The following is a 27,968-nucleotide window of genomic DNA, read 5'->3' on the forward strand; positions in this document are numbered from 1 at the left end:
CGGCCATTTTGACCGAAAACGTAAACAAGCAAGGCACGAGTCCAAAATCCGTGCCGTGGAAAAGTTGGAGTTATTTTCCATAGAAAATGCCCGGAATCAGTCGGAAAGTAAGTAAATCTGTTCATTTTTTGACATTTCTTCATGTTAAAATCATAGGAAACAAGATTCACAGTGTTATAGCCATCCTGGTTGCTTGTGAAAGGTGAAATTCTTGTCAGTAGGAATACCACCGTGTGTTGTGTGAACCACATCACTCAAAACGTGTCGGTGGTTATTAAATAGACACAATAAAACGTTTTTTATGTCCTGTTATCCTCTTTTTGGTCGTATTCGCTTAATATGATTTGTGACAAACAGGATGATTATTTTTTTATGTTAATTTAAATGTGAGAACAGCTTGAACTCTATATTTGATCTTTACTGACGGACTAACATTGGTATTTTCTGTCCATTTTCCAGGCATGACCCCCCACAAGTTGGACCGTGGTGCCAAGGCCCTCAAGAGACTCAAAGTCTACGAGGGAATCCCACCCAAGTACGCTCGTCGCCAGAGGCTGTGTGTACCAACAGCTCTGCGTACTGTTTGTCTGAAGCCAGGCCGCAGTTACTGTTCGGTGGGCAGAATTTCACATGAGGTCGGCTGGAAGTACAAGACCATTGTGCGTCACTTGGAACGCAAGAGGAGAGAGAAGAGCATCGAGAAAATCAAGCTGCATACTGTGTACTTAATGTAAGAGTTAACTTATGTAGTTGAATTCAGGTGCTAGGCCATGGTTTAAATCTGGCTGGCTTCCTTCAATCCTGTCTTTCCTTCTCACCTTCTTTCTTGAATTTTGGGATATCAGCCTTATAAGTGTTAGGTCGTAGTTCTGATTCCCATCCAGGGGCAAACTTTATCCCCAACAGACGAGGTTCGTTCTCGGAACAAATGGCTTTCTCTAACCTGTCAGTAAGACATTCAACAAATCCTTGTACCTATGATGACTAAAAAACCACCTGCCTTTACTACATTATTATTACCTTACCTACATTATTTGAATGAAAATATGAAACTAAGTGAGGCTCTTTATGAGGTACAAGGAATTGAAAATGTCTACAATATTTTAGGAAGTTATTTTTTCCCTTGTGTGATAGTGATAGAGATTCTAGGTATCGGTTGTACCAATGATTACAAAAAACCACCTTACCTTACCTACATTATTTGAATAAAAATATGAAACCAAGTGAGGCTCTTTATGAGGTACAAATATTTAGAAAATTGTTACTAAATTCATTCATCTAAACTTCAAAAGTACATAGGTAGTTACAAGATTTTTTGTTTTCTAGGTCTTCTATCTGTTGCACCAATGATTACAAAAAACCACATTACCTTACCTACATTATTTGAATGAAAATATGAAACTAAGTGAGGCTCTTTATGAGGTGCTACAGATTCTCACAGAGGGAACAGTAACTGCCAAAGGTCTTAAATATTTTCCCCTAAAATGTAATTTATTACTGAAATATATTGTTTAGACCTTGTTTAGACTGTGAGAGTGTGAGAGTAAAGGGACTTTTCAGTCCTATGCTGGTAGTATAAACAAGGTATTCTATTCTATTATTCTCTCGATAGAGAAGAGGAGAGAAGAAGACATTATAGAAGAAAGCCAGCTGTTCCGAGAACGAACCTTACCGGTGTAGGATAAAATCCATCCCAGGCGGGAATCGAACCCGCGACATAGCGCTAACTAGGCTGGCATTTTTAGTTTTATACGACTCTACTATTTGTTGTACCAATGATTACAAAAAACCACCTTACCTTACCTACATTATTTGAGAGAAAATATGAAACCAAGTGAGGCTCTTTATGAGGTACAACAGGTTGATTAGTATACTCAGTTAGTATGAAAGGTAGCGCGCCTTACTTGTAAGCGCTAGGTCGCGGGTTCAATTCCCGCTCAGCCGAACTGTATCCTAAACAGCAAAGATTGGTTTTCGGAATGGCTGAGTTTCTCCAGTATTGTCATTCTCTCTTCGCTTTCGGGACGATAAGACCTAGGGAGTTACAGTTTCCTCTATTAAACCTCTAAAGGTGTGTTCCTTAGGCCGTTGATCGATGATTCCAAGCTAACATAGTCGGGTTGGTCGACGAGGTAATAATAATAATAGTGCTTATTCATACTGCTCGCATAGGACTGAAAAGTCCCTTTACTCCAGCAGTAGGCTACTACTATTATTGTGGTCTCTCAAAGTAAAGTCACTTTTAGCTATGGACCCCAGGGGGCATTATTTTCCTTCTTTTTTCTTACGCCATTGCCTTTTTGTTTCAGAACCTGACAAAGAAGGCCGGCAAACAAGTGAAGAAGGCTACCTTCCCCTTGACCAAACAGATCAACACTTTTGGTTACAAGTAAACAACTCACTTCCCCGCCTATCATACTTCTGTATCTATCATTTACCGTCTCTCATATCCTTCGATCTTGAAAACCTCTGTCAATAGCAGAAAATACTGACATTTGCAGACAGAAATTACGACATTCTGCGAGAGACAATTTGCTGTGAAAAAGAGAACCTGTTATGTGTAATTTGTGAGAAAAATAAAAGCCTTTTTGTTTTATATTTCTTTGATTCCAAAATATTTGCAATGTTTTTTTTTTTCTTTTTATTTGATGTTTTGTTACGTGTTTCGATTCGATAGAAAAATTGAAATGAAAGAAAAGTAGAACAAACAGATAAACATAGTAATAGGTCTACCTAGTCAAAGGAGAAAAAAAGTTGGGAAAAAAAATTGCGAGAGCTTTTTTCAAGCTTCCCAGACCTGTCTAGTATGAAGGTTCCCACCCGAATCCCACCCTCGGCACCTAACATTGGTAGCACAACTTTGTAGTTCAGAAAGAGGAGGGGCTTAAGTCAGAATCAAGTGGGGGAAATTTCTCCTACATTGCCTTTGAATTGAAGTACCATCGTATACAAAGCTCAAAATTCTGTGGCAGGAGCAGGAGAAATTTCCCCCACTCTTGATTTCGACTTAAGCTCCTCCTCTTTCTGAACTTCGAAGTTGTGGTACCAAAGTTTGGTGCCGAGGGTGGGATTCGGGCGGGAACCTTCATGCTAGACAGGTCCTTTTTTTCATCCCTTCTTTTTTTACCCTACAAAACCTCTTCAAAGCTTAGAACGATGACATAAATTAACAGAACTATTCGAAAACATAAAAATCGTCCAAAACATCAATAAAATCTCTGTTACCAGCCTAGTTAGCTTGGTTGGTAGCGCGTCTGCCTTGTCAACGCTAGGCGAAGGGTTCGATTTCCCCCCCCCCCCGGATTTTATCCTGAAAGGATAAGGTTCGTTCTCGGAACGGCTGGCTTTCTCCTATCCTGTGTTCCTTCTCTCTTCGGTTGCGGAACGATAAGACCTTAGCAGTTACAGTTCCCTCTGTCAAACCTCTTCAAAAAAAAGGAAGCACTTGGTAATGCTGTGATATCCACAAGAAATTGTGAAGAAGCTCTCTCTGCTTTGCCACAAAGAATGCGCGATTCCATTCGATTTGATGCTTATGGTGCTTCCCCATTTAAATTACATCGTCAGTCATACGCAGCACATCACTCGCTGACATATCCCGTGTTCTCTTTATAAATTGGGCAATCTCCAGGCGATACTGACAGATGAACTCCATCCTTCTATCTTCGATTTCGGGACGATAAGACCATAGCACTTTGCAGTTCCCTCTGTCAAACCTCTTCAAAAAAAAAAAAAAGGAAGCACTTCGTAATGCTGTGATATCCACAAGAAATTGTGAAGAAGCTCTCTTTGCTTTGCCACAAAGAATGCGCGATTCCATTCGATTTGATGCTTATGGTGCTTCCCCATTTAAAATACATCGTCCGTCATACGCAGCACATCACTCGCTGACATATCCCGTGTTCTCTTTATAAATTGGGCAATCTCCAGGCGATACTGACAGATGAACTCCATGTTTGCCGGGACGGTAAACAGGGAGGCGAACTTATCGAGCGCCCTGGTGGCGAGAGTTCGAACTACGGCGGCGTGTTCGTCGAATGTAGATCGCGTACTGGGGGGCAGTTTGGCTTTGACGCGCTCTCCTGAATACCTGGAAAAGGGTTAAAGGGAGAGTTTTTATTAAGACCGGAGTCAGAAAGGGAGTTTAAACTACGTTTAAGAGATCTGATTGGCTGATGTTTTATTATTATTATTTTAATCAACCAATCAGATTGCTTAAACCGAGTTACTTAAATCTCACTTTGAGTGAACGAAGGAAGTAAAGTTCTTTTTCTTCTTTATGATAAAATAAATAAGGGCCTGGCCGGGGTACTTTAAACAGGGAATAGACCAGCTTGGTCTAGCTGGGGGACTTTACAAGTAGGATAGTAGAGTAGAATAGAATACACCTTGTTTATCCTGCTAGAATGAGACTGAAAAGCGCGTATGCCTTGTAAGCGCTAGGCCTCGGGTTCAATCCCTGCCCGGGACGGATTTCATCCCAAACAGATAAGGTTCGTTCTCGGAACGACTGCTTTCTCCTATCCTGTCCTCGTTCCTTCGGTTTTGGAACGATAAGACCTTCGTTGTTACAGTTCCCTTTTTCACACCTCTATGGGATGAGCATGCTACTACACAGACCACACGAGTCTAAGTAAAAAAAAAAAATCATTACATCTTGCAAAAATGTTTGGAGGTGCGGGGCATCGATCCCCGTACCTCTCGCATGCTAAGCGAGCGCTCTACCATCTGAGCTACACCCCCTGTTGGAATGAGAAGGCAAGTTTAGTGTTTATAAAGTGGATAATATTCGGTAGTATTGATAAGAGATAGTTCCAGTTCGAGACCCGATACAGATAACATCAAGGTCATCTAGTGATAACAAAATCTCTGGCTATTCTGAAGTTACTGAACCAGTTTTGGATTGATTATTTCTGGGTCGGCAACTCGGTACTATTTTTTCAACAATTTTTTTTTTTTTTTTTTTATTTATATTTATTTTAGAGTGGCTTCCTACTTTTTCTAGGTGATTAAGTGCTAGGTTGCAGGTCTGATTCTTGCCTGGTGCAAAATTTTTCTTCAACAGATAAGGTTTGATCTCTGAACAGCTAGCTTTCTCCTTCCCTGGGTTTGTCTTTCCAAAAGTATTTGTACCAATGATTACAAAAAACCACCTTACCTTACCTACATTATTTGAATGAAAATATGAAACCAAGTGAGGCTCTTTATGAGGTACAAATATGGAGTCTAATGATGATGTCCCATATCCAAATCATGAAACACATTTGTGAACCAATTTAGAGTCTTTTATGGTCCATATCCAAATCAATATGAACCACTTTAGAAATTGAGATTTTATTTAGAGATCTTTTAATTCTTCTGGTGTTGGTAGATTACCAATGATTACAAAAAACCACCTTACCTTACCTACATTATTTGAATGAAAATATGAAACCAATTGAGGCTCTTTATGAGGTGTCTACCAACACAGGAATAAATACCTGAAAATCCATTTCTTAAAATTGAGAAGGATGCTTTCTCATAATTTTGACTAAGTAGGTAAGAGACCCTTCTTTTAAAGGGATATGTGGCTTTTAACCTAAAATATTTTCAATCAAAAATGGGCATGATCAATTTTGAACTTTTTCCTGTGTTGATTTTTCTCTGACGTACCAATGATTACAAAAAACCACCTTACCTTACCTACATTATTTGAATCAAAATATGAAACCAAGTGAGGCTCTTTAAGCTGACTAAATCAAGACTTTAACTTAAATCAAGTTTAAACGCTCATGCTGGTGGTCCCTGGCATGAGCCGCCTCGTACTGGAATCAACTCTTAGCGCCCACCTTCGCGTTGTTAGCAAGTTTGAATTGGATATAAAATACAAATCTTCCTGCAGAATCCGATTATTGTATTGAACGCATTTTGCACGGTCACCCAGCGCACAGGGGCCCGATAATGGGATTATCAGATGTCTTACACCCGTATTAAATTCACTCTCTCAAGTCTGACTGAAGTCATCAAATTTCGCCAGCCTAGTTAGTTTGGTTGGTAGAGCGTCTGCCTTGTAATTGGCAGGTAAGATTCTCGCCCGGGTCGTCCTTTATCCTAAACTGATAAGGTTCGTTCTCGGAATGGCTGGGCTTCTATCCTGTCGTTACAGTTCCCTCTATCAAACCTCTTAAATTTTAGTTTTAGAACGATTTGTTTAGATTTTAGAAGTCACTTTGTCAATAATGTTCAATAACTTGCAACAAAAGAGAACCAATTTATTATTTTTACAACATCTATCTACAACTATTCACAGAATACAAGATTTTTTTTTACAATTTACAACACCCATCTACCTACCTACCTACCTACCTAATAAAATATTTTTAAAAGGTTCCACGCCTTGTTTTCGATTTCCAAAGAATTCAATTTATCTCTCGTTGGGAACCCAATAGACAGATTTCGCAACGCATTTTTTTTGGGGATCGTGACGATGCTCGACGAGTTTTGGTTTCTGCGCATGACACACATTTTGGGGTTTTGAACACGAGGATCGGAGTTACGATGTTTTGGCTTGAACATGGTAATTTTTTTCGTATTACGAAAATGAAATTTCCATGTTAGAAACGCGCGTAAATTTAAATTCTTTTTGAATAGATCACGGTTATTTTACATTTTTGAAGGGGATTTGAACACGAGGATCGGAGTTACGATGTTTTGGCTTGAACATGGTAATTTTTTTCGTATTACGAAAATGAAATTTCCATGTTAGAAACGCGCGTAAATTTAAATTCTTTTTGAATAGATCACGGTTATTTTACATTTTTGAAGGGGAAATTAATTTTGACTGAAATTTTTTGATGTAGGTAGGTACCTTAATTAATTCAGAAATTAATTAAAAACAAAAACATAGCAAAAAACTCATTTTTCATGTAATAATTAATTATTAATTTTTTCTTTTCTTCGTTATCTGTTATGTCCTTTTTTTACCTATCGTTTTATTTGTACAAAAAAGAACGTAACAGATAACGAACACGGTGGAATAATTAAATTGAGAAAACAAATAAATAATTTTAAAAAATCATTGTTTCCTGTTTTTAATTAATTAATTCAAAAACTGATTTGAATAATTTGTTATTTAGGACAAGACAAAACATTGAACAAATGAAAGGTATGATTACTTGAGCGTCCGCTAGGTTCGCTTCGGTTTTCAGTTTCGGTTTTCGTTCGGTTTTCGATCTCGTGCTAAATCTAAAAACATGATGTAAATGTAAACAAGATGGCGCTAACATGGGTTGCGTTATGGGGATCAGGATTCGATGCGAAATCTCCCTAGTGTTTCATAAGCTGGTATGAGAGACCACCCTATAACTATTTTGTCACATAGTATGAAGACGACTCATGTCTAAGATAAACTCCTAAACACTAGGATTACTTCTGGTGCTCTATTGTCTATTCTATTATATTTTAAGAATTAAGAACAAGTCCAAGAACTAACCATAAACAATCTCTGGAGGTGGTCACTGGTCATAGACGAACAAAGGTTTTGGTAGCCCACTGTCCCACTGACACCAACATCACCTACCACCTAGCCAAATACCACCTTGGAGAACCAAAATTAATTGACGTGTAAAATCCAAATTGAAATGGAACAATTCGTCAAAGCCAAGACAAAAACCAACAAAGAAAATCTACAATCAAACTTTTTGAACAATCGAAGTACCTAACACAAAAGATCTAGAGTGATTGAACAATCAAACACAAATATCTATACAATGATGCTGGACAATCGAACAGATACTTTTTCAGAAGTGGGATGTGATTTCTGCGAAACCTTCCTACTGACTATACTAACATTGTCAACGACACAAAGGATGCCAACTGTGGCAAGTGGACGCCTGTATCAAAATAAACACAGACATTGTAAGATGTTTTGTAGATGAGAAGCAAAATGAAGATGTAGTAGATTATGAAGGTGAAATGTAAATTCGTAAAGAATACATACGTTACAAAGAAGAAGGCAAATACAAAGAAGAATTACTAATACAAAAGAATGAATAAAAGACAGGAATCACAAACAATTAGGAGAGAAGTTAGAGAAAAAGAAGAGGTAGCCAAGATGTTGAGGAGGAAAAAGAGGAAATTGACCACCGAAGTCATTTACGTGTCAAAAGAAGCAGAGATAACAAAAGAGGTGTCCAAGATGATGAAAAAAAAAAGAAGAAGAAAAAGAAGAAGATGAAGAAGAAAAAGAAGAAGATGAAGAAGAAAAAGAAGAAGAAACATGAGATTACTCATACGTAACTGTTGTACAACCTATATGTTGTAGACACCTCCACTAATTCGAATGCAAAATTAGTGGAGATGTTTGAACTACAAAATGTCTAATTTGTCATTTCACAATACGAAAGAGGCCTTACATGTTTATTGAAACTAATTACATACTAATTGGGTTTGTATATTAGGGCTAACATGCCAATAGACAATAATTTCAGTTTTTCAAGTGTGCTTTCAAATATCCTTTCATTTTTGCTGCACACTAGATTGACTTTATATTGTAGGAATTTATTAGGATAACAACAAAAAAAGAGAAGCGAATAGCTTGGAGGGTAGCCCTAGGTTGTGGGTTCGATTCCCGCTCGGGGCGGACTTTATTCTGAACATTAGTTCGTTTTTGGAAGGACTGTTTTTCTCCTGTCCTGTCCTTCCACTCCTTTGCTTTTGGGACGATAAGGCCTCCGTTGTTACAAGTATGTACCCTCTATATAAAAAAAAATCTTTGTCCCACCATAACTTCCGAAAAGGTTTGTCCATTTGACCAATTTTGATGAAATTTGGCAAAAATTGTTCTACCTAGTACTTGAAAATTAATTTTTCTCGTCGGATTTTGGGTCCAATCGAGGGTCCGTATTCCGTAAGTGTCCCTCAAAATTCTGCGTTTATCTATTGTGCACTACATAGGTAGGTACAGTCATACTGTTTTGAATCGGGCTTTGTGCTTTTACAATGGCAAAACCTTCTAACAAGCAGGCTTAAAGACCAAGTGCCTGGCCAATAAAAGAAATCCCAGCAGATAGAAACGCGTCTACTTTATGGCCAGAGAGGGTGGGTGTAAAAACACATCGGATTGCCCTGGCGCCTATGCGGAGAGATATTCAGGTGTTTTGCCCCGGGCAAGAATCTCGGTATTCAGGGGCGATGGCAGGGGGGTCTATCATTTGCCCGGGCTCTTCGGTAGGGTCCGGAAATGGCAGTTTTTTTCTTTTTTTCTTCTTCTTCTTCTTCTTTTTAAAAAGGATTTTTTTTTTTTTTTAAGAGGTTTGACAGAGGGAACTGTAACTGCTATGGTCTTATCGTCCCGAAATCGAAGAGAGAAGGAAGACAGGATAGGAAAAAGCCAGCCGTTCCGAGAACGAACATTATCCCATCAGGATAAAATCCGCCCCGGGCGGAAATCGAACCCGCGCATACAAGGCAGACGCACTACCAACTAAGCTAACTAACTCAACCTTTGCTGTTTCTTTAGCAAGGAAATGTCAGGCTGGTATACTCCTTGTTTAACGTCCTCCAGTTAGTATTCTATTCTATAAAATGTTAGTTAAGCAATATACTGCCCTAGGTATTTCACGAAAAGTCCGCCACTGATCGAAGTTATTAATTTATAAATAGCGATTTTATAGCTTTAATAACAGTTATCAAGTTATAATTAGGTTCTTAGCTCGGCTACCTAATGACGAATACTAGTACCTAATAAAAGACTAGTATGTTTTGATACCCAACAGTTACCTAGATTGCTCATCATCCTCTATAAATGCAAAAAGCACGTACTTTTACGTCAGATAGCTTGTAAAAAAATCTTAAGTATCCCCAAAAATAGATTAACAACCCCACTTGAAATCGCAATGTCCAACTTCAATAATATGTACAACAACTTGGACATTAGCATGAATATAGGGGAAATCATAAAAAGATTAAAATGTAATATCTAGCTAGGTAGTCAGTACCTTGACTACATAGGTAATTTTAGTTATATTATAAGCTCCAAATTCACTTAATTGTATTTTCATAAATTTATTTTAAAAGGGGCACGACTTCGAATGTCATTAGCCCCAATTGAGGTAAAGGTCTATTTTTGATAAACTCTCTCTTCTAAAATGCAGAGGTAGCTCTAAGTTCAGAGGTTGGATTCCAGAACAGGTAAGGTGATATCCGCTTAACCTGACTTTGTTCAACTGTCGGAGGAAGCACTGTGCAAAATTACCTTCCCCTTTTAAAGATTCTCTACCTCTACCATTGTACATGTGACATGTTTGGCAACAATGCCTATTTTTTTGCTGTCACATTGATCTGGACACACTTTAGTCTTCTACGTAATCAAAGCTCTTGCATTCAGCTTTTCCGGTTAATATTCCGGTTGTCAGCGCCAAACTGAGCAAAACATTCCGCCCGGAATCCTCGAACCCAGACCCTCCCAAGTGCAATGACCATCACGACGCGACTTCCATGACCGTTTTAAGATTTAAAGACACCCCACGGACCTAGTGCACCTTCGCCTCTCTCTCTCTCTTTCTCTCTCTCTTACTGATTGTGGTGCCTACCTCTACATACTAATGAAGCCAAGTTCAGGACCGTCAGCGGGACGAAACGGCGGGACAAGATAAGCAAGGCACTTGAATGTATCCTAAACAGATGAGGTTTGTTCTCAGAACGGCTGGCTTTCTTCTACCCTGCCTTTCTTATCTCTTTGCTTTCGGGACGATAAGACGATACAGTTCCTCCTTTCCAACATCTTCAAATTAAATTGATCTCAAGGGCAAGAAACCCAGATCCTTGACAAATTTAGAGTGTCTGAACCCATAAGGCATTTGGTGTGTTCCAATTTAATCTACCAAGGTCACTTTCTTAGGCCTGCCACTCACTATCAGCTAAGGAAGGTAGAAAGAGAGAGAGAGAGAGAGAGAGAGAAAGAGAGAGGGAGAGAGAGAGAAAGAGAGAGAGAGGGAGAGAGAGAGTCTGGCGTTTTGGCATCTCCACTAATTTCTTAAAGGTAGAGTAGTGATACTCTAAGTTCTAAGAGATAGTTTTAGGCAGGGACATCGCATTACAATTATTACCAGCAATATTGTCATTATTGGTTATAATTTTAACTCTTGGATATTTTTTTCGAATTGCTTAATGCTTAATCCATTAGTAAAACCGACTTGAAACTCTGATTTTGGTTCCGGCCAAAGTTTTTTTTTGAAGAGGTTTGACAGAGGAAACTGTGACAACTAAGGTCTTATCGTCCCGAAATCGAAGAAAGAAGGAAGACAGGATAGGAGAAAGCCAGCCGTTCCGAGAACGAACATTATCCCACCATATTTGCATGATACAAATTTCTTGACCCCGCCGGGAATCGAACCCGGGTCTCCCGCATGCAAGGCGAGCACAGTGACCACTACGCCATGGGAGCTGACTAAATCAAGAATTTAACTTAAATCAAGTTTAAACGCTCATGGTGGTCCCTGGCATGAGCCGCCTCGTACTGGAATCAACTCTTAGCGCCCACCTTCGCGTTGTTAGCAAGTTTGAATTGGATATAAACCTTGTTTTACAAATTCCTCGCCTCCATGTATGCAGTTGCAACTACAATTTAGCCACAGAAGAAGAAGGAAGAGAGAGAGAGAAAAAAAGAAAGAGAGAGAGAGAGAGAGAGAGAGAGAGAGAGAGAATGAGAGAGTCTGGCGTTTTGGCATCTCCACTAATTTCTTAAAGGTATAGTAGAGATACAAATTAAGAGATAGTTTTAGGCAGGGACATCGCATTAAAATTATTACCAGCAATATTACCATTATTGGTTTAATTTTAACTCTTGGATATTTTTTTTAAATCAATCAGTCAATCGAATTGCTTAATCCATTAGTAAACCGACTTGAAACTCTGATTTTAGTTCCGGCCAAAGTTTTTTTTTTATTTTTTTAAAAAAGAGGTTTGACAGAGGGAACTGTAACAACTAAGGTCTTATCGTCCCGAAATAGAAGAGAAAAGGAAGACAGGATAGGAGAAAGCCAGCCGTTCCGAGAACGAACATTATCCCACCAGGATAAAATCCGCCCCGGCCAGGAATCGAACCCCCGGCCTAGCGCTTACAAGGCAGACGCGCTACCAACTAAGCTAACTAGGCTGGCCAAAAGTAATTCTATTAGTTTTCCCTCCTTCCAGTAAGAAATCTAAGTCCTTCTATGGGGACAGACTGACAGACACCGAAGCGAATACAATAGCCCGTCCACTATACCTTTTGTTATTACGATAGTAATCCTTTGTTATACCTTTGTTACTATCGTAATAACAAAGGTAGGACGGGCTAAAAAAGACAGAATACAAGAAATACTTTTTGATCGGTACCTACCTATAGCTAATTTGGGAATTCAACGCTTTTTTTAAAAAAAACTACCTAGGTAGGTATAATGATTAATATAAATAAAACAAACATAGGTACAGTTTTCTGCTGAAGGTACAACCAGTGAACTCGGTACAACATATTTAATTTGTCACAACAAAAGTTAAGTTCACAAAAAGAGGATCACATTGCGCTTTCAGTGAAGCGACCTTTTAATAGGGTAGGTCACACAAAGAACAAAAGATAAATAGGGGAGGGTTCTTTTGTCCCTCCCTCTCCCCCCCCTCTCCCCCCTGGATTATCTCCTAATATCTGATTCTGATATTTGATGGATTAATGTAGGGTTGGGACATCGAGACGAAAACATCGATGTTCGATACATCGATGTTTTTAAACTTCGATATATCGAGTATCCGATGTAAAGCCAAAAAACGGATGAAATTAGATAATTCCATGATTACAGGTCGGCAGAATTTTTGAAAATGGAATCAAATACAGGTTGTTTTTGTCTCGAGCAGGTAATTTAGAGTACCCTGATTAGGTATTAATTTAATTTGTACCTTCACAACCAAGAATTACGGCGTTCATTCAATTTTGAACCTCCATCCTCGGTAATTGATAGCTGAAAAATGATCAATATATTGTAGGAATTTATTAGGATAACAACAAAAAAAGAGAAGCGAATAGCTTGGAGGGTAGCCCTAGGTCGTGGGTTCGATTCCCGCTCGGGACGGACTTTATCCTGAACATTACCATATTCGTTTTCGGAAGGACTGTTTTTCTCCTATCCTGTCCTTCCACTCCTTTGCTTTTGGGACGATAAGGCCTCCGTTGTTACAGTATGTACCCTCTATAAAAAGAAAAAAAAAATTGTCCCACCACAACTTCCGAAAAGGTTTGTCCGTTTGACCGATTTTGATGAAATTTGGCAAAAAATTGTTCTACCTAGGTACCTACTTGAAAATTAATTTTTCTCATCGGATTTTGGGTCCAATCGAGGGTCCGTATTCCGTAAGTGTCCCTCAAAATTCTTCGTTTATCTCTTGTGCACTACACAGGTAGGTAGGTAGGTACATACTGTTTTGAATCGGGCTTTGTGCTTTTACAATGGCAAAACCTTCTAACGCCAGCCTAGTTAGCTTAGTTGGTAGTGCGTCTGCCTTGTAAGCGCTGGGCCGCGGGTTCGATTCCCGCCCGGGGCGGATTTTATCCAATGTAATATCGAAAGGATGAATAAGCTATAAGCTCAAATACTAATGTAACTTATAAGCTCCCTATAACCTATACGATATTAATGGTAAGATCAGAAAGATACATTATTACAATGTGGCCTCTGTGTCTATTGTTGGGAAAATTTACCAGCACTTTGAGGAAGCTTTTGAGGGTAGTGCGACCGGTCAAGTTTTAGCTTTCTTCCTCCTTCTTTTCTTATTCCTTCATCCTCCTTTTTTTTCCTCTCGACAAACAATACAAACATTCACTTGTTTACCGGTGTGCTGGACAGAGGACAGACATTCTCTTAGGTTCTTCTTCTTTCCCCTCCTCCTCTTTTTCTTCTTCCTCTTCTTCTTCCACTTCTTCCTCCCCCTCCCCCTCCTCCTTTCTCTTCTTCCTTCCTTCCCTTTTCTCCTTCTCATTCTTCTTCTTCTTCCTCAAAAACCGAAACGAAGGAAAAAATCTCCATCTCCATAGAAGTTAGTCGAATCTTTGAGTTCTTTTACGTGCATTTTTTTCAGAGCCTCACCTCATCATTCCGCGATCGCGATAAACTTGACATTCTTTTTTTCCGCACGCACCGTTTTTCACCCCTCGCGGGAGGCGTGCAGGCGTGCACGTGACCCCGATCGTGCACGCCACGTGTTGCACGTGCAAAAACACAACTCCCTTGTTTTGACCTCTGTCTAGGTATTAAAATGAGGAATGGAAAAAGATTATTAGATTACCCTGGGAAACATTTCAATTAGATTTAGATAGATTTATATACCTGTTTAGGTTTAGATTTATGTACCTGTGTGTTCTGGTCTAATTAAAAATCTATAAAATACAAGTGCTACAAGGGTTGGACTGGTTGGAGATCGTAAATTTGTTGGCAAAGAGAGAACATGTAAACTTGTTTCTGGATCAGATTGATTGACTATTTAGGTAAGTATTTTTAAATTATGATGTCAAGAAAAAAAGTTTTAATTCCCTGTTTCTTTAACAAGGCATTCCTAGACTGAAAATAGGGAGGGATGATAAATTTCACCTTACGGCATCGGAATCATCAGCTTTTTGCAAATTTTACCTGAAAAACACTCGTAGACTGAAAACTTTCAAGAGGTTTGATAGAAGAAACTGTAACTGCTCAGGTTTAATCGTCCCGAAACCCGAATGCGAAGAGAGAAGGACGAGAGGATAGGAGAAAGTTAGCCGTTCCGAGAACAAACCTTATCTGTTTAGGATGAAATCCGCCCCGGACGGGAATGGATCTCGCGACCTAGCGCTTACAAGGCAGACGCTCTACCCTCGAAGCTAACTAGACTGCCTAGGGTTATACATAGCAGGCTTTTGGGCCTCTACTTTTCACTGGGATTTTCCCCGAGAGTCACACTTCAGTGGTCCGTTGGGAACTGTTGATGAGCTATTGCCGCTGGCATGTGATCTGTTCGGTATCAAAGTTTGTGGTAAAATTTGGCCATTTCCTTCAAACTTTCCGAATAATGGACAGAGTTTACTTGCTTAATTTTCTATCTAGGTGTTCAATTTTACTGTTCGTGTCGTTTTATCGTTAAAAGAATGTTTTATTCGTTATGTGAGACGGTGGTTTTAGTGTTTTTGTTGACAAATTTTAATGTTTATGGTAAGTGGATAGGAATTCTAAAGTCCTAACTACTAGAGATTGATCTTTTTCGCTTACCCAGGTGCATTAGAAAATTAGATCAACATAAAGTTAACTTACTTGGAATTAGAGGTGTGTAAAGACTGTAAAGAGTAACTGCGTTATATACATATATATATAAAAAATACCCTTTTCAGTAGGACTACTCGGACCAAAAATCAAACGCGTTTTGATTCTCTCGGACCGGACCAATGGTGGGGCGGCAAATTTGGTCTGCCGGACCAAATTTTAGACTACACACTAGTCTGGCGGACCAAAAATTTTGGTCCGGAGAATGGTCTGGTGCAGTCTGCTCCGTGGCTCCGTCTAATGTGTAGTCCACTTTAATAATTCACATTTTAACTTCTTATACCTTACAGTCCTTACCCTGTCTTTTAAGTAGTTCTTTTTTGTTGGAACTGCCGCTCAACTAACTTTCCTCTCCCGTAGGTTCATCAGCTGTGGAACAGGACAGTGAATGTGTTCAATGTACGGATCCACTGAAATCTTGCAGTCGATATGTGGAAGGAATTAGACTTCAACTAACTTTTCTCACCGTAGTTCTTTTTAGTTGGAACTAGACTTCAACTAACTTTCCTCTCCCGCAGGTTCATCAGCTGTGGAACAGGACAGTGGATGTGTTCAATGTACGGATCCACTGAAATCTTGCAGTCGATATGTAGAAGAGTTGGGAGAGGTGGAACATAGACGGGCGGCCCAATTAGTGAACACTCCAAATAGCCAAGTGAGTTGCTAATTTTTTTTCTAATTTAACCATTCAGAAGCCACGACAGTAAAAAAAAAGCTCCTTTTTTGTGTTTAACCTAACCCTGTAATAATACTGGTCACTGCTTACTTGTGACAGCTCCGTTTTGTGGCGATTCTTCACTGTCGTGGCGTTTCATCTAGATTCTATACTTATACAATGTTTTTGAAGTAAGAGTGTTCGTATTACGTCCGCCACTCACGCTTAAACTGACAGACCGCAGTCTCACAGCTCTGGCTGTCAGACGGTCTTGACACGGCGGAAAAGTTCGAGACCTAGGTCTCTCAGACGCTCTAACAGACGTAGGTCCCTACCCTATAATTTTCCGCCATTCACGCTGACTGTCAGACACATCCTATGACACCACGGTCTATCAGATGGTCTGAGCGTGGCTGGACTTGAGCCTTGAGGTTGTTAACCACCTATGAATTCTCTCAGGACCAATACAGATGTATGCGCAGCGCAGACTATGCGCGAGATTTGGGAGACGCCACCAGAATGCGCATCAGTAGCAAAATCATGCGCCTGAATCGCATAATCGACGAGGCGAAGAAGCACGAGAAAAATATGGCGGACGAAGGCTCGAACCTGATACCCATCAAGATGAAGGACGTCAACCGTCTGTCCTTGACCAATATTCGGAATAGGGACTCGTCTAAACGTAGTAAATTTAGTAAGTATGTACTTGTATTCACCGCGGACACCTTGGGAAAAGGAAAACAATACACTGAGAAAAAATCTAGTGTGTCGGAAACCCAATCGAGTGACTGGATTCTGTAACTTTATAGGTTAAAAAAAGGGAAATAAATAAACAGAGAGAAAAACTAAGGTGCTGGAAACCCAATCGAGTCACTGGGTTCCGTAACTCTACATATATCAGCGAGCTCAATAATATTATAACGTATAGGATTCCAACTTTCAACACCCTAGATCAGGGGAAATAACCCTCCAGCTCCAAATCAAATAATTTCTTCTTTTTACAGAAGGCCACGGCGAATACAAAATCAAAGACATGGTCAGCGAAACGCTCAGCCCGGACGTCAACATTCAAATCGATGCTATCAAAGACAGCGTCACCAACTTGAAAGAAGAGCCCGTGCTTCTGACGGAAACCGATTCGAAAACGGTCGGCGAAAAGAAAGACCTCGTAGAAGTGAAAGACGAACTAAAGGAGACGGGTGGCGAATCGAAAGAAAAGGTCAAAGAAGCGAAAGGCAAAGAGAAGGTGAAACGCTTCTGACGGAAACCGATTCGAAAACGGTCGGCGAAAAGAAAGGCCTCGTAGAAGTGAAAGACGAACTAAAGGAGGCGGGTGGCGAATCGAAAGAAAAGGTCAAAGAAGCGAAAGGCAAAGAGAAGGTGAAACTGTCCAAGGACCGAAAGCTGTCGAAGAAGCATAAAAGCAAGCACAAGGTTAGAGATTTCAAGCGGCCAAATGCACTGGACGCTGAGAGTTCATCCGATTTTGAAGATGAAAATGGTGAAGTCATCGCAGCAGACGAAACACGTGGTGATAGTGCCATGAACAAAGATACAAACGAGGGAAGCAACGCATATCCTACTGACTCCACTGACAAACAGTTGGGAGATTACGTCTCTAGTTCAAATAACGAGGAACAACCGTTTTCTGACCAGGAGCAATCGTCCGATGACCAACTGAGCGATTTAAACTTGAAACTAAACCGGAAATCTCCAAGCGATCCTTCTGAAGAATCTGCCCTGGGTGACTCTAATAACAGTGGGGACGGTGTTGAAAACGGACCCGACGGTATTGAAACCAAAGAAGTTGATGGACTCAGAGAATATGGCGATTCCGACCAAGCCTATGACAACGTCCAGGGTGGAAGCCAAGACGAAAGCTCTCTGACGGAAACCGAAACGAGTAACGCCGACAAAAGCTTGGCGAGGCCCAACTGGAACTCCCAGGTCAATCCGCCATACAAGATCAAACCGTGCAACTGCGAATGCAAACCGCCGGCGAGCACGACGAAATCCACGTGGACTACTCCGTGCACTATGCCTTGCACAAATAAGTGTACTACTCCGTGCACCACAAAGTCTACAAACACTTGCCCCACCACCTGCCCCACGACAAACAAATCCCTCATGTGCTGCCCGGCCAAGATCTACATCTGCTCCAAACCGCAGACCACCTGTCCACCGCCTGCGTCCTGTCCTATGTGCAACAACGCCGAGCTGAGCGAAGACGCTGACAAATCGGACGAAACGGAAAAGTGCGAAGCTGCCCCGAAGGCGACCGAAGAAGAGAAACCCGAAAAGGCCGTCGAGGACAGCAATGACAGTAACATAGCGGTGCTCTCCAAGGAAATGCAAGGGATCAACAATCGTTTGGAGAAGATAATTAAGATCATTCACGGCCAGAAGAAGTCGCTGGAAACGTGCGAAGCTGCCCCGAAGGCGACCGAAGAAGAGAAACCCGAAAAGGCCGTCGAGGACAGCAATGACAGCAACATAGCGGTGCTCTCCAAGGAAATGCAAGGGATCAACAATCGTTTGGAGAAGATAATTAAGATCATTCACGGCCAGAAGAAGTCGCAAGGCCTGGGCATTGATAAAACAGTCAAAAACGACGCAGGAGAGATCCACAAGAAATCTCTAAACTTGGATAGTGACAAAGGGACTAACCTGGTGGAGGTTCAGAAGAAATCCCTGAGCTTAAACAATACCCAAGCTGGCGTCAACAATGAAGGGAACAAAGTTGAAGTCCACAAGGCTCAATGTTTGGACAAGAACAGAGCTAACCTCCTAGACGCAGACAAAGTTGAAGTCCACAAATCTCAAAGTTTGGACAAGAACAGAGCTACCCTCCAAGACGCAGACAAAGCGGACGTCCACAAGTCTCAAAGTTTGGATGACGAGAAGAGTAAAAGTGACGGCGAATCCAGAGTAGAAGTGGAAGCGTTGAGTAACGTCGGTGAACTGGGTATGTTAACTCCTGGCTTTCTTTTCGCCCTTCTACTTCAGTACCTTTCACATGTTTCCTGTGAACAACAAACCTAACCTCAAACTTGTACCTCCAAGTAATATCTGTTCTATTTGGGCCATTGACAGAACTTAGCTAGCCTCTGGACCTATAGGTTTATATTTTAAAGACCTCCATGCTTGGAACTTGCGCTTAATATTCATGTTAGTTAACTCCTGGCTTTCATTTCGCCCTTCTAGTACAGTACCTTTCACATGTTTCCTGTGAACAACAAACCTAACCTCAAACTTGTACCTCCAAGTACTATCTGTTCTATTTGGGCCATTGACAGAACTTGGCTAGCCTCTGGACCTATAGGTTTATATTTTAAAGACCTCCATGCTTGGAACTTGCGGATTAAGTTTGCTCCGGGCGGAAATTGAAACCGCCCCGCGCGGAGCTTTTTTCTAAGCTTGAGTGGGGCTAAGATAATACATCAGCACGCGAATGTTTACTTATCCGGATACCGACCTTGCTCAACGTTGCTTAACTTCAGTGATCTATCGGAAACTGGTGTATTCAACGTGCTGTCGGCTATCATCAATGGATTCCAACAGCCGGAGAAGGAAAATGATTGCAGTGGCGCTATCTATTGAGGATACGAGGTAGTATTTTTTGAATTCGCGGCAAAAAGAAGAAGAGTCGACTCTCGGAAAAACACGAAGAGAGCCGGCTCATGCAATAGTGCCACAACACAGCAGTATTCGGAAATAAAATAAAAAATAATATTTACCTTTGTAATAAAATAATAAAGTTCCAACTGATAAAAAATTAGGTAGGTAATTAATTACATAATTTAAAATGTCATTTCATTAGTTTAATTAATCTATTAATTACGATGAAGGGACGAATGTTATAAAAAAAGTAATTTTAATTTGGCTACCAATAAAGGTTGGCAACACTTGTTACAGAAAAAACAACGAGCACAAAACGAAACATCGGCCATTTTGACCGAAAACGTAAACAAGCAGGGCACGAGTCCAAAATCCGTGCCGTGGAAAAGTTGGAGTTATTTTCCATAGAAAATGCCCGGAATCAGTCGGAAAGTAAGTAAATCTGTTCATTTTTTGACATTTCTTCATGTTAAAATCATAGGAAACAAGATTCACAGTGTTATAGCCATCCTGGTTGCTTGTGAAAGGTGAAATTCTTGTCAGTAGGGCCACAAGAAATCTCTAAACTTGGATAGTGACAAAGGGACTAACCTGGTGGAGGTTCAGAAGAAATCCCTGAGCTTGGACAAAACCCAAGCTGGCGTCAACAATGAAGGGAACAAAGTTGAAGTCCACAAGGCTCAAAGTTTGGACAAGAACAGAGCTAACCTCGTAGACGCAGACAAAGCGGACGTCCACAAGTCTCAAAGTTTGGACAAGAACAGAGCTACCCTCCAAGACGCAGACAAAGCGGACGTCCACAAATCTCAAAGTTTGGATGACGAGAAGAGTAAAAGTGACGGCGAATCCAGAGTAGAAGTGGAAGCGTTGAGTAACGTCGGTGAACTGGGTATATTCTTTCTGTGGCGTCTATCGAAGGACTTATCGTCCCGAAAGCGAAGAGGAACGGAAGACAAAATAGAGAAAGCCAGTCGTTCCTAGAACGAACCTTACCTAATAATTTACCTAAACCTTTGGTGACCGATAGATGTAAACTGTAGTTTATATCGAGGTTTAGACGTTCTGCGTAGCAAACTAATCCTATTTAGCGCCAAAGGGCTAACTAGGTACCTACTTACCTATGTCGGTACATCAATGATTCATAAATTAGATTATTAGAGAACAGCCCGGATTTTTCTACGTGTTGATGTCGGTAAGTCGATTGACTCCACAATCGGCAGTGTGTGCCAGTCTAGGTAGTTAGCTTGGTTGGTAGCGCGTTTGCCCCATAAGCGCCAGGCCGCGGCTTCGATTACCGCCCCGGGCGGATTTTATCCCGATGAGAAAATGTTCGTTCTCGGAACGGCTGGCTTTCTCCTATCCTGTCTCCCGTTACAACGGTGAGATCTCCGTTGTAACGTGTTTCAATCGATGTCGATTGACCTTAACGTAGACGTTAGAGTATATAGATAGAGTTTAAACTCTGCTTTAGAGATTAGAACCAACGATAAAGACAATAATATACAGTGGAACCTCGATAAGAGATATGTAACTCGATAAGAAATAGTGTTTCTAGAAAACCTCGATAGTAAATAATTTTTTAGGCAAACCCCTCGATAAGAAATAAAACTCGATATTAAATAAATCTCGATAAGAAATAACTTTGGTCTTTTCCCTTGAATTATTTCTTATCGAGGTTCCACTGTAGTACCACCCATGTTAAAAGTTCTTTTACCACCTACATCTTAACATTCCAATCCTGGCATTCTTATAAGAGATTACTGAACTTTTAATCGGGTTTTATCTTTTCACTTAGGTACATTACATCTTCATTTTAGCACGAACATTGTCTTTATTTCTATTTGCCTGTAGGGTATTTTTTATTTCGCTGAATCTTTTTTTTTTTTTTTTTTTTTTTTTTTTTTTAAATAGGTTTGATGAGAGGGAACTGTAACAACAATGGACTAATAGGAGATCTTCTCGTTTCGAAAAAATGGAAGAGAGATCAGTACGGGATTGGAGAAAGCCAGCCGTTCTGAGAACGGAACACCTTATCGTGCGGATTATAGTTTGCTCCGGGCGAAATTGAAGACTGCCCCGGCGCGGGAGGCTTTTGTTTGCTAAGCTTGGAGTGGGGCTAAGATAATAATCAGCACGCGAATGTTTACTTATCCGGATACCGACCCTTGCCTCAACGTTGCTTAGACTCAGTGATCTATCGGAAACTGGTGTATATCAACGTCTGGGTCGGCTATCATCAATGGATTCCAACAAGGCCGGAGAAGGAAAAGATTGCCAGTTGGCGCGTATCTATTGAGCGATACGGAGGTAGTATTTTTGAATTCGCGGCAAAAATTAAGAAGAGTCGACTCTCGGAAAAACACGAGAGAGCCGGCTCAGCAAGTAGTCCACAACACAGCAGTATTCGGAAATAAAATAAAAAATAATATTTACCTTTGTAATAAAATAATAAAGTTCCAACTGATAAAAAATTAGGTAGGTAATTAATTACATAATTTAAAATGTCATTTCATTAGTTTAATTAATCTATTAATTACGATGAAGGGACGAATGTTATAAAAAAAGTAATTTTAATTTGGCTATCAATAAAGGTTGGCAACATTTGTTACAGAAAAAACAACGAGCACAAAACGAAACATCGGCCATTTTGACCGAAAACGTAAACAAGCAGGGCACGAGTCCAAAATCCGTGCCGTGGAAAAGTTGGAGTTATTTTCCATAGAAAATGCCCGGAATCAGTCGGAAAGTAAGTAAATCTGTTCATTTTTAGACATTTCTTCGTGTTAAAATCATAGGAAACAAGATTCACAGTGTTATAGCCATCCTGGTTGCTTGTGAAAGGTGAAATTCTCGTCAGGAAGAATACCACCGTGTGTTGTGTGAACCACATCACTCAAAACGTGTCGGTGGTTATTAAATAGACACAATAAAACGTTTTTTATGTCCTGTTATCCTCTTTTTGGTCGTATTTGCTCAATATTCATGTTTGTTAACTCCTGGCTTTCTTTTCGCCCTTCTACTACAGTACCTTTCACATGTTTCCTGTGAACAACAAACCTAACCTCAAACTTGTACCTCCAAGTAATATCTGTTCTATTTGGGCCATTGACAGAACTTAGCTAGCCTCTGGACCTATAGGTTTATATTTTAAAGACCTCCATGCTTGGAACTTGGAGTTTTTCAAGCTTGAAGACTGAATGGTCTCGTAGCATATTTTGAGGTCAACACAAACCTCTAGGCTGTAGCCTAAATGGTCATGTTAATCCTTTCAAATACCGTTCCCCCAGGATTAAGACTAATCGAGGATCAATTTTATACTGTCACCTTCCAATATTAGGTGGGTCCATTTGTGGAAGGGAATGTGTTGTTACTAGCAACAAGTGAATGTTCATTTCACTTTTCCTATAGATCAGGGAAATCAACAAAAAAATTTCTTGTACAGCTTACATCCCAAAAAACATCCTTATTGAAATTGTTCTTGGGTTCATTCCGGGCCAAACAAGTGCAAATTAGGGGAATGAAGCTGATTTTTGACATACCCCAGGGTAGTGATTTTGCCAAATACTGGAAACAAATTATTTTGAACCTCAAATAACTCCAGATTTTTTTCTTCTTACTTACAGCCCATCTTGATCGATGGCAGAGGCCATCTGCTTGGTCGTTTAGCATCCATTGTTGCCAAGACCATCCTGAACGGAAACAGAGTTGTTGTAGTCCGTGCCGAGCTGCTCAACATTTCCGGTAACTTCTTCCGAAACAAGCTGAAGTACTTGGCCTTCTTGAATAAAAGATGTAACGTAAACCCTGCCCGTGGACCCTTCCACTACAGAGCCCCTGCCAGAATATTCTGGAAAACAGTCAGAGGTTAGTATACTTCCTACTTTTTCTAGGTGATTAAGTGCTAGGTTGCAGGTTTGATTCTTGCCTGGTGCAGACTTTTTCCTCAACAGATATGGTTTGATCTCTGAACAGCTAGCGTTCTCCTTCCCTGGGTTTGTCTTTCCAAAAGTATTTGTACCAATGATTACAAAAAACCACCTTACCTTACCTACATTATTTGAATAAAAATATGAAACCAAGTGAGGCTCTTTATGAGGTACAAATATGTAGTCTAATGATGATGTCCCATATCCAAATCATGAAACACATTTATGAACCAATTTAGAGTCTTTTATGGTCCATATCCAAATCAATATGAACCACATTAGAAATTGAGATTTTATTTAGAGATCTCTTAATTCTTCTGGTGTTGGTAGATTACCAATGATTACAAAAAAACCACCTTACCTTACCTACATTATTTGAATGAAAGTATGAAACAAATTGAGGCTCTTTATGAGGTGTCTACCAATGCAGGAATAAATACCTGAAAATTCATTTCTTAAAATTTCTCATAATTTTGATTAGGTAGGTAGGATTCATATCCCTTCTTTTAAAGGGATATGTGGCTTTTAACCTAAAGTATTTTCAATCAAAAATGGGCATGATCAATTTTGAACATTTTCCTGTGTTGATTTTCCTCTGGTGTACCAATGATTACAAAAAACCACCTTACCTTACCTACATTATTTGAATCAAAATATGAAACCAAGTGAGGCTCTTTATGAGGTACACATTTGACAGCGTAGATGCCGTTAAGAAAAAAGCGGCAGAAGTTATGAAAGGCCTTACACAAAATGACCTTCACCACTGTTTCGATTAATGGAAAATTCGCCTGGAACGTTGTAGGGATAGAGGAGGGGAGTACATTGAAGGGGACAACTACTAAAGTTGGGTAAGTTAAACACACATCGTTTTATGGGAAAAGTCCACGAACTTAATAGCCACACCTCGTATATTATATTAGATTAAGACAACTTTTAATTTTAATAATAGAACACGTTCATTGTACCATAATATCATAAAGAATAATTATTTTGAATTTTATATGATTTAGATTAGAAATTGACCATTGTACAATGTACTTTCATGTATCTTATGTGCAAATAAAACATATATTCAAAAATAGTTTATCTCTTGCTCATATTATAATACCTATTAATTATTAGATATACATACCTACATAATTATATTGTCACTTCTGGTGGTAACTTATCAGAAGAAAACTGTCCTTCCTAGGAAGAGTGGGTAGGTATACCGCGGAATTCAAGAGGCAAAAAAAAACTTTGAATCCATTGGGAATCAAACCCAGGACCTCCGGTGTGATGGCCTCTGGCCACAGATGTTGCTCGCTTAAAAAAAGGTTATCAACTTATCATAGGTTTTCGAAGGTCCTCTGAAGGTGTGTCCACACATAGTCGCCCGGCCGTCGATCGACCGATTGACCCGTCCACACTGCCTCGATTTTCGCCCGATCGACTTTTTTTTGGACACACCTTTATAGTCATCATTTAAGTATCTTCCGTTTCTACGTACTTATAGCTAGGTAAATCATTTAGCTACTTCTGGTTCGAAGGTCCTCTAATCCATTCCTGACTCCCTCTCCTCCCCCTCTAACCTGCCCAATAAATACCTCATCATCTTTCACAATCCCTCTCGACACAAAGCGGCCCCGGTATCCCGTCACCTCTAATCACATTCCAAAAGGTATTAAATCAGAGAATGAAGAACTACTCTCTAGTTGCGTTCGAAACGACCCAAGGAGTACTAATGAGAGACACTTTTTTTTTTAAAAAAAAAAGAGGTTTGACAGAGGGAACTGTAAAGTGCTATGGTCTTATCGTCCCGAAATCGAAGACAGAAGGAAGACAGGATAGGAGAATGCCAGCCGTTCCGAGAACGAACAATACCCAACAGGACAAAATCCGCCCCTGGCGGGAATTGAACCCGCGGCCTAGCGCTTACAAGGCAGACGCACTACCAACTAAGCTAACTACTAGCATATTTTGAGGTCAACACAAACCTATAGGCTGTAGCCTAAACGGTCATGTTAATCCTTTCAAATACCGTTCCCCCAGGATTAAGACTAATCGAGGATCAATTTTACACTGTCACCTTCCAATATTAGGTGAGTCCATTTGTGGAAGGGAATGTGTTGTTACTAGCAACAAGTGAATGTTCACTTTTCCTATAGATCAGGGAAATCAACAAAATCTTTCTTGTACAGCTTACATCCCAAAAAACATTCTCACTGAAATTGTTCTTGGCTTCATTCCGGGCCAAACAAGTGCAAATTAGGGGAATATCTAATTTTTGACATACCCCAGGGTAGTGGTTTTGCCAAATACTGGAAACAAATTATTTTGAACCTCAAATTACTCCAGATTTTTTTCTTCTTACTTACAGCCCATCTTGATTGATGGCAGAGGCCATCTGCTTGGTCGTTTGGCATCCATTGTTGCCAAGACCATCCTGAATGGAAACAGAGTTGTTGTAGTCCGTGCCGAGCTGCTCAACATTTCCGGTAACTTCTTCCGAAACAAACTGAAGTACTTGGCCTTCTTGAATAAAAGATGTAACGTAAACCCTGCCCGTGGACCCTTCCACTACAGAGCCCCTGCCAGAATATTCTGGAAAACAGTCAGAGGTTAGTATACTTCCTACTTTTTCTAGGTGATTAAGTGCTAGGTTGCAGGTTTGATTCTGGCCTGGTGCAGACTTTTTCCTCAACAGATAAGGTTTGATCTCTGAACAGCTAGCTTTCTCCTTCCCTGGGTTTGTTTTCCAAAAGTATTTGTACCAATGATTACAAAAAACCACCTTACCTTACCTACATTATTTGAATGAAAATATGAAACCAAGTGAGGCTCTTTATGAGGTACAAATATGTAGACTAATGATGATGTCCCATATCCAAATCACAAACACATTTGTGAACCAATTTAGAGATCTTTTAATGCTTCTGGTGTTAGTAGATTACCAATGATTACAAAAAACCACCTTACCTTACCTACATTATTTGACTGAAAATATGAAACCAATTGAGGCTCTTTATGAGGTGTATACCAATACAGGAATAAATACCTGAAAATCCATTTCTTAAAATTGAGAAGGAGGCTTTCTCACAATTTTGATTAGGTAGGTAGGATTCATATCCCTTCTTTTAAAGGGATATGTGGGTTTTAACCTAAAATATTTTCAATCAAAAATGGGCATGATCAATTTTGAACTTTTTCCTGTGTTGATTTTCCTCTGACGTACCAATGATTACAAAAAAACCACCTTACCTTACCTACATTATTTGAATCAAAATATGAAACCAAGTGAGGCTCTTTATGAGGTACATCAGAACATTGAAACCAAAGCTTATCTTGATTGAAGTAATGAACTCTTATGTCTTTTAGAGTGCTCTCAAAATCTAAATTTGGACCTTTACCTATAGGTCAAAACATCTACCTCCTGGCTATGGTAGGTATTTATTTTTCCACTACAGAATATGAATCATCATCAATTAATGAGATTTGTGACAAAAAAAAGAAGAAAAATGTCTGTGCAACTGGTTTGTCAAAGTCCGTTCTGTACGCAACTAGTCCACAGCCAAATCAAAGAGAGATGCACCCATAAACTTCTACTCTCTATTAGATAGAATAGAATAGAATAGAATATATATATTAGGTTAATTTATTACCCGTACAGGTGTATCTCAAGGTCACACACCTGAGAATTTCAGTACCAAATATTCTTTAAAGGACCCAACCCGGTCTTATGGTCTCCGAAGGTTGCTGGGATTTGTTTTCTTCTTCTTCTTCTTCTTCTTCTTCTTCTTCTTCTTCTTCTTCTTCTTCTTCTTCTTCTTCTTCTTCTTCATTGGTATTTTTTGTCCATTTTCCAGGCATGACCCCCCACAAGTTGGACCGTGGTGCCAAGGCCCTCAAGAGACTCAAAGTCTACGAGGGAATCCCACCCAAGTACGCTCGTCGCCAGAGGCTGTGTGTACCAACAGCTCTGCGTACTGTTTGTCTGAAGCCAGGCCGCAGTTACTGTTCGGTGGGCAGAATTTCACATGAGGTCGGCTGGAAGTACAAGACCATTGTGCGTCACTTGGAACGCAAGAGGAGAGAGAAGAGCATCGAGAAAATCAAGCTGCATACCGTGTACAATGTAAGTATTATTGAATTTAGGTGCTAGGCCATGGGTTTAAATCTTTGCTGGCTTCCTTCAATCCTGTCTTCCTTCTCACCTTCTTTCTTGAATTTGGGACTATCAGCCTTATAAGTGTTAGGTCGTAGTTCTGATTCCCATCCAGGGGCAAACTTTATCCCCAACAGACGAGGTTCGTTCTAGGTGCTAGGCCATGGGTTTAATTCTTGGCTGGCTTCCTTCCATCCTGCCTTCCTTCTCACCTTTTGGGACTATCAGCCTTATAAGTGTTAGGTTGTAGTTCTGATTCCCATCCAGGGGCAAACTTTATCCTCAACAGATGAGGTTCGTTCTCGGAACAAATGGCTTTCTCTAAG

At 40.1% G+C, this 27,968-nt stretch overlaps 3 protein-coding genes and 1 non-coding gene across 8 annotated transcripts; 3 read left to right on the forward strand and 1 right to left on the reverse strand.

The window, feature by feature from the left end:
* On the forward strand, window positions 1–27,654 carry LOC103507206 (60S ribosomal protein L13a). 5 transcript variants are annotated; one of them, XM_026822132.1, is made up of 3 exons: window positions 1–107; window positions 25,858–26,098; window positions 27,344–27,654. In XM_026822132.1, the coding sequence occupies exons 1-3, from the start codon at window positions 87–89 to the stop codon at window positions 27,637–27,639; spliced, it is 558 nt and encodes a 185-aa protein (XP_026677933.1). In that variant the 5' UTR covers window positions 1–86; the 3' UTR covers window positions 27,640–27,654. The 5 variants fall into 5 exon arrangements, with proteins under 5 accessions (XP_026677933.1, XP_017298710.1, XP_026677934.1 ...); XM_017443221.2 differs by lacking the exons at window positions 1–107; window positions 25,858–26,098 and adding exons at window positions 19,902–20,004; window positions 23,196–23,436; XM_026822133.1 differs by lacking the exon at window positions 1–107 and adding an exon at window positions 19,903–20,004.
* LOC103507203 (60S ribosomal protein L13a-like) lies at window positions 425–2,495 on the forward strand. Its single transcript, XM_026822134.1, has 2 exons — window positions 425–730; window positions 2,310–2,495. The coding sequence occupies exons 1-2, from the start codon at window positions 462–464 to the stop codon at window positions 2,314–2,316; spliced, it is 276 nt and encodes a 91-aa protein (XP_026677935.1). The 5' UTR covers window positions 425–461; the 3' UTR covers window positions 2,317–2,495.
* On the reverse strand, window positions 4,671–4,743 carry Trnaa-agc. Its single transcript has one exon. It is a non-coding gene; the product is annotated as a tRNA-Ala (tRNA).
* LOC103507204 lies at window positions 15,076–18,996 on the forward strand. Its single transcript, XM_008471655.3, has 5 exons — window positions 15,076–15,191; window positions 15,818–15,954; window positions 16,414–16,648; window positions 16,959–17,200; window positions 17,335–18,996. The coding sequence occupies exons 1-5, from the start codon at window positions 15,128–15,130 to the stop codon at window positions 18,994–18,996; spliced, it is 2,340 nt and encodes a 779-aa protein (XP_008469877.2). The 5' UTR covers window positions 15,076–15,127.
* Window positions 27,655–27,968: the final 314 nt, after the last annotated feature.

This window comes from Diaphorina citri, unplaced genomic scaffold, assembly GCF_000475195.1.
Source record: "Diaphorina citri unplaced genomic scaffold, Diaci psyllid genome assembly version 1.1 scaffold296, whole genome shotgun sequence".
Lineage (NCBI taxonomy): Eukaryota > Metazoa > Arthropoda > Insecta > Hemiptera > Psyllidae > Diaphorina > Diaphorina citri.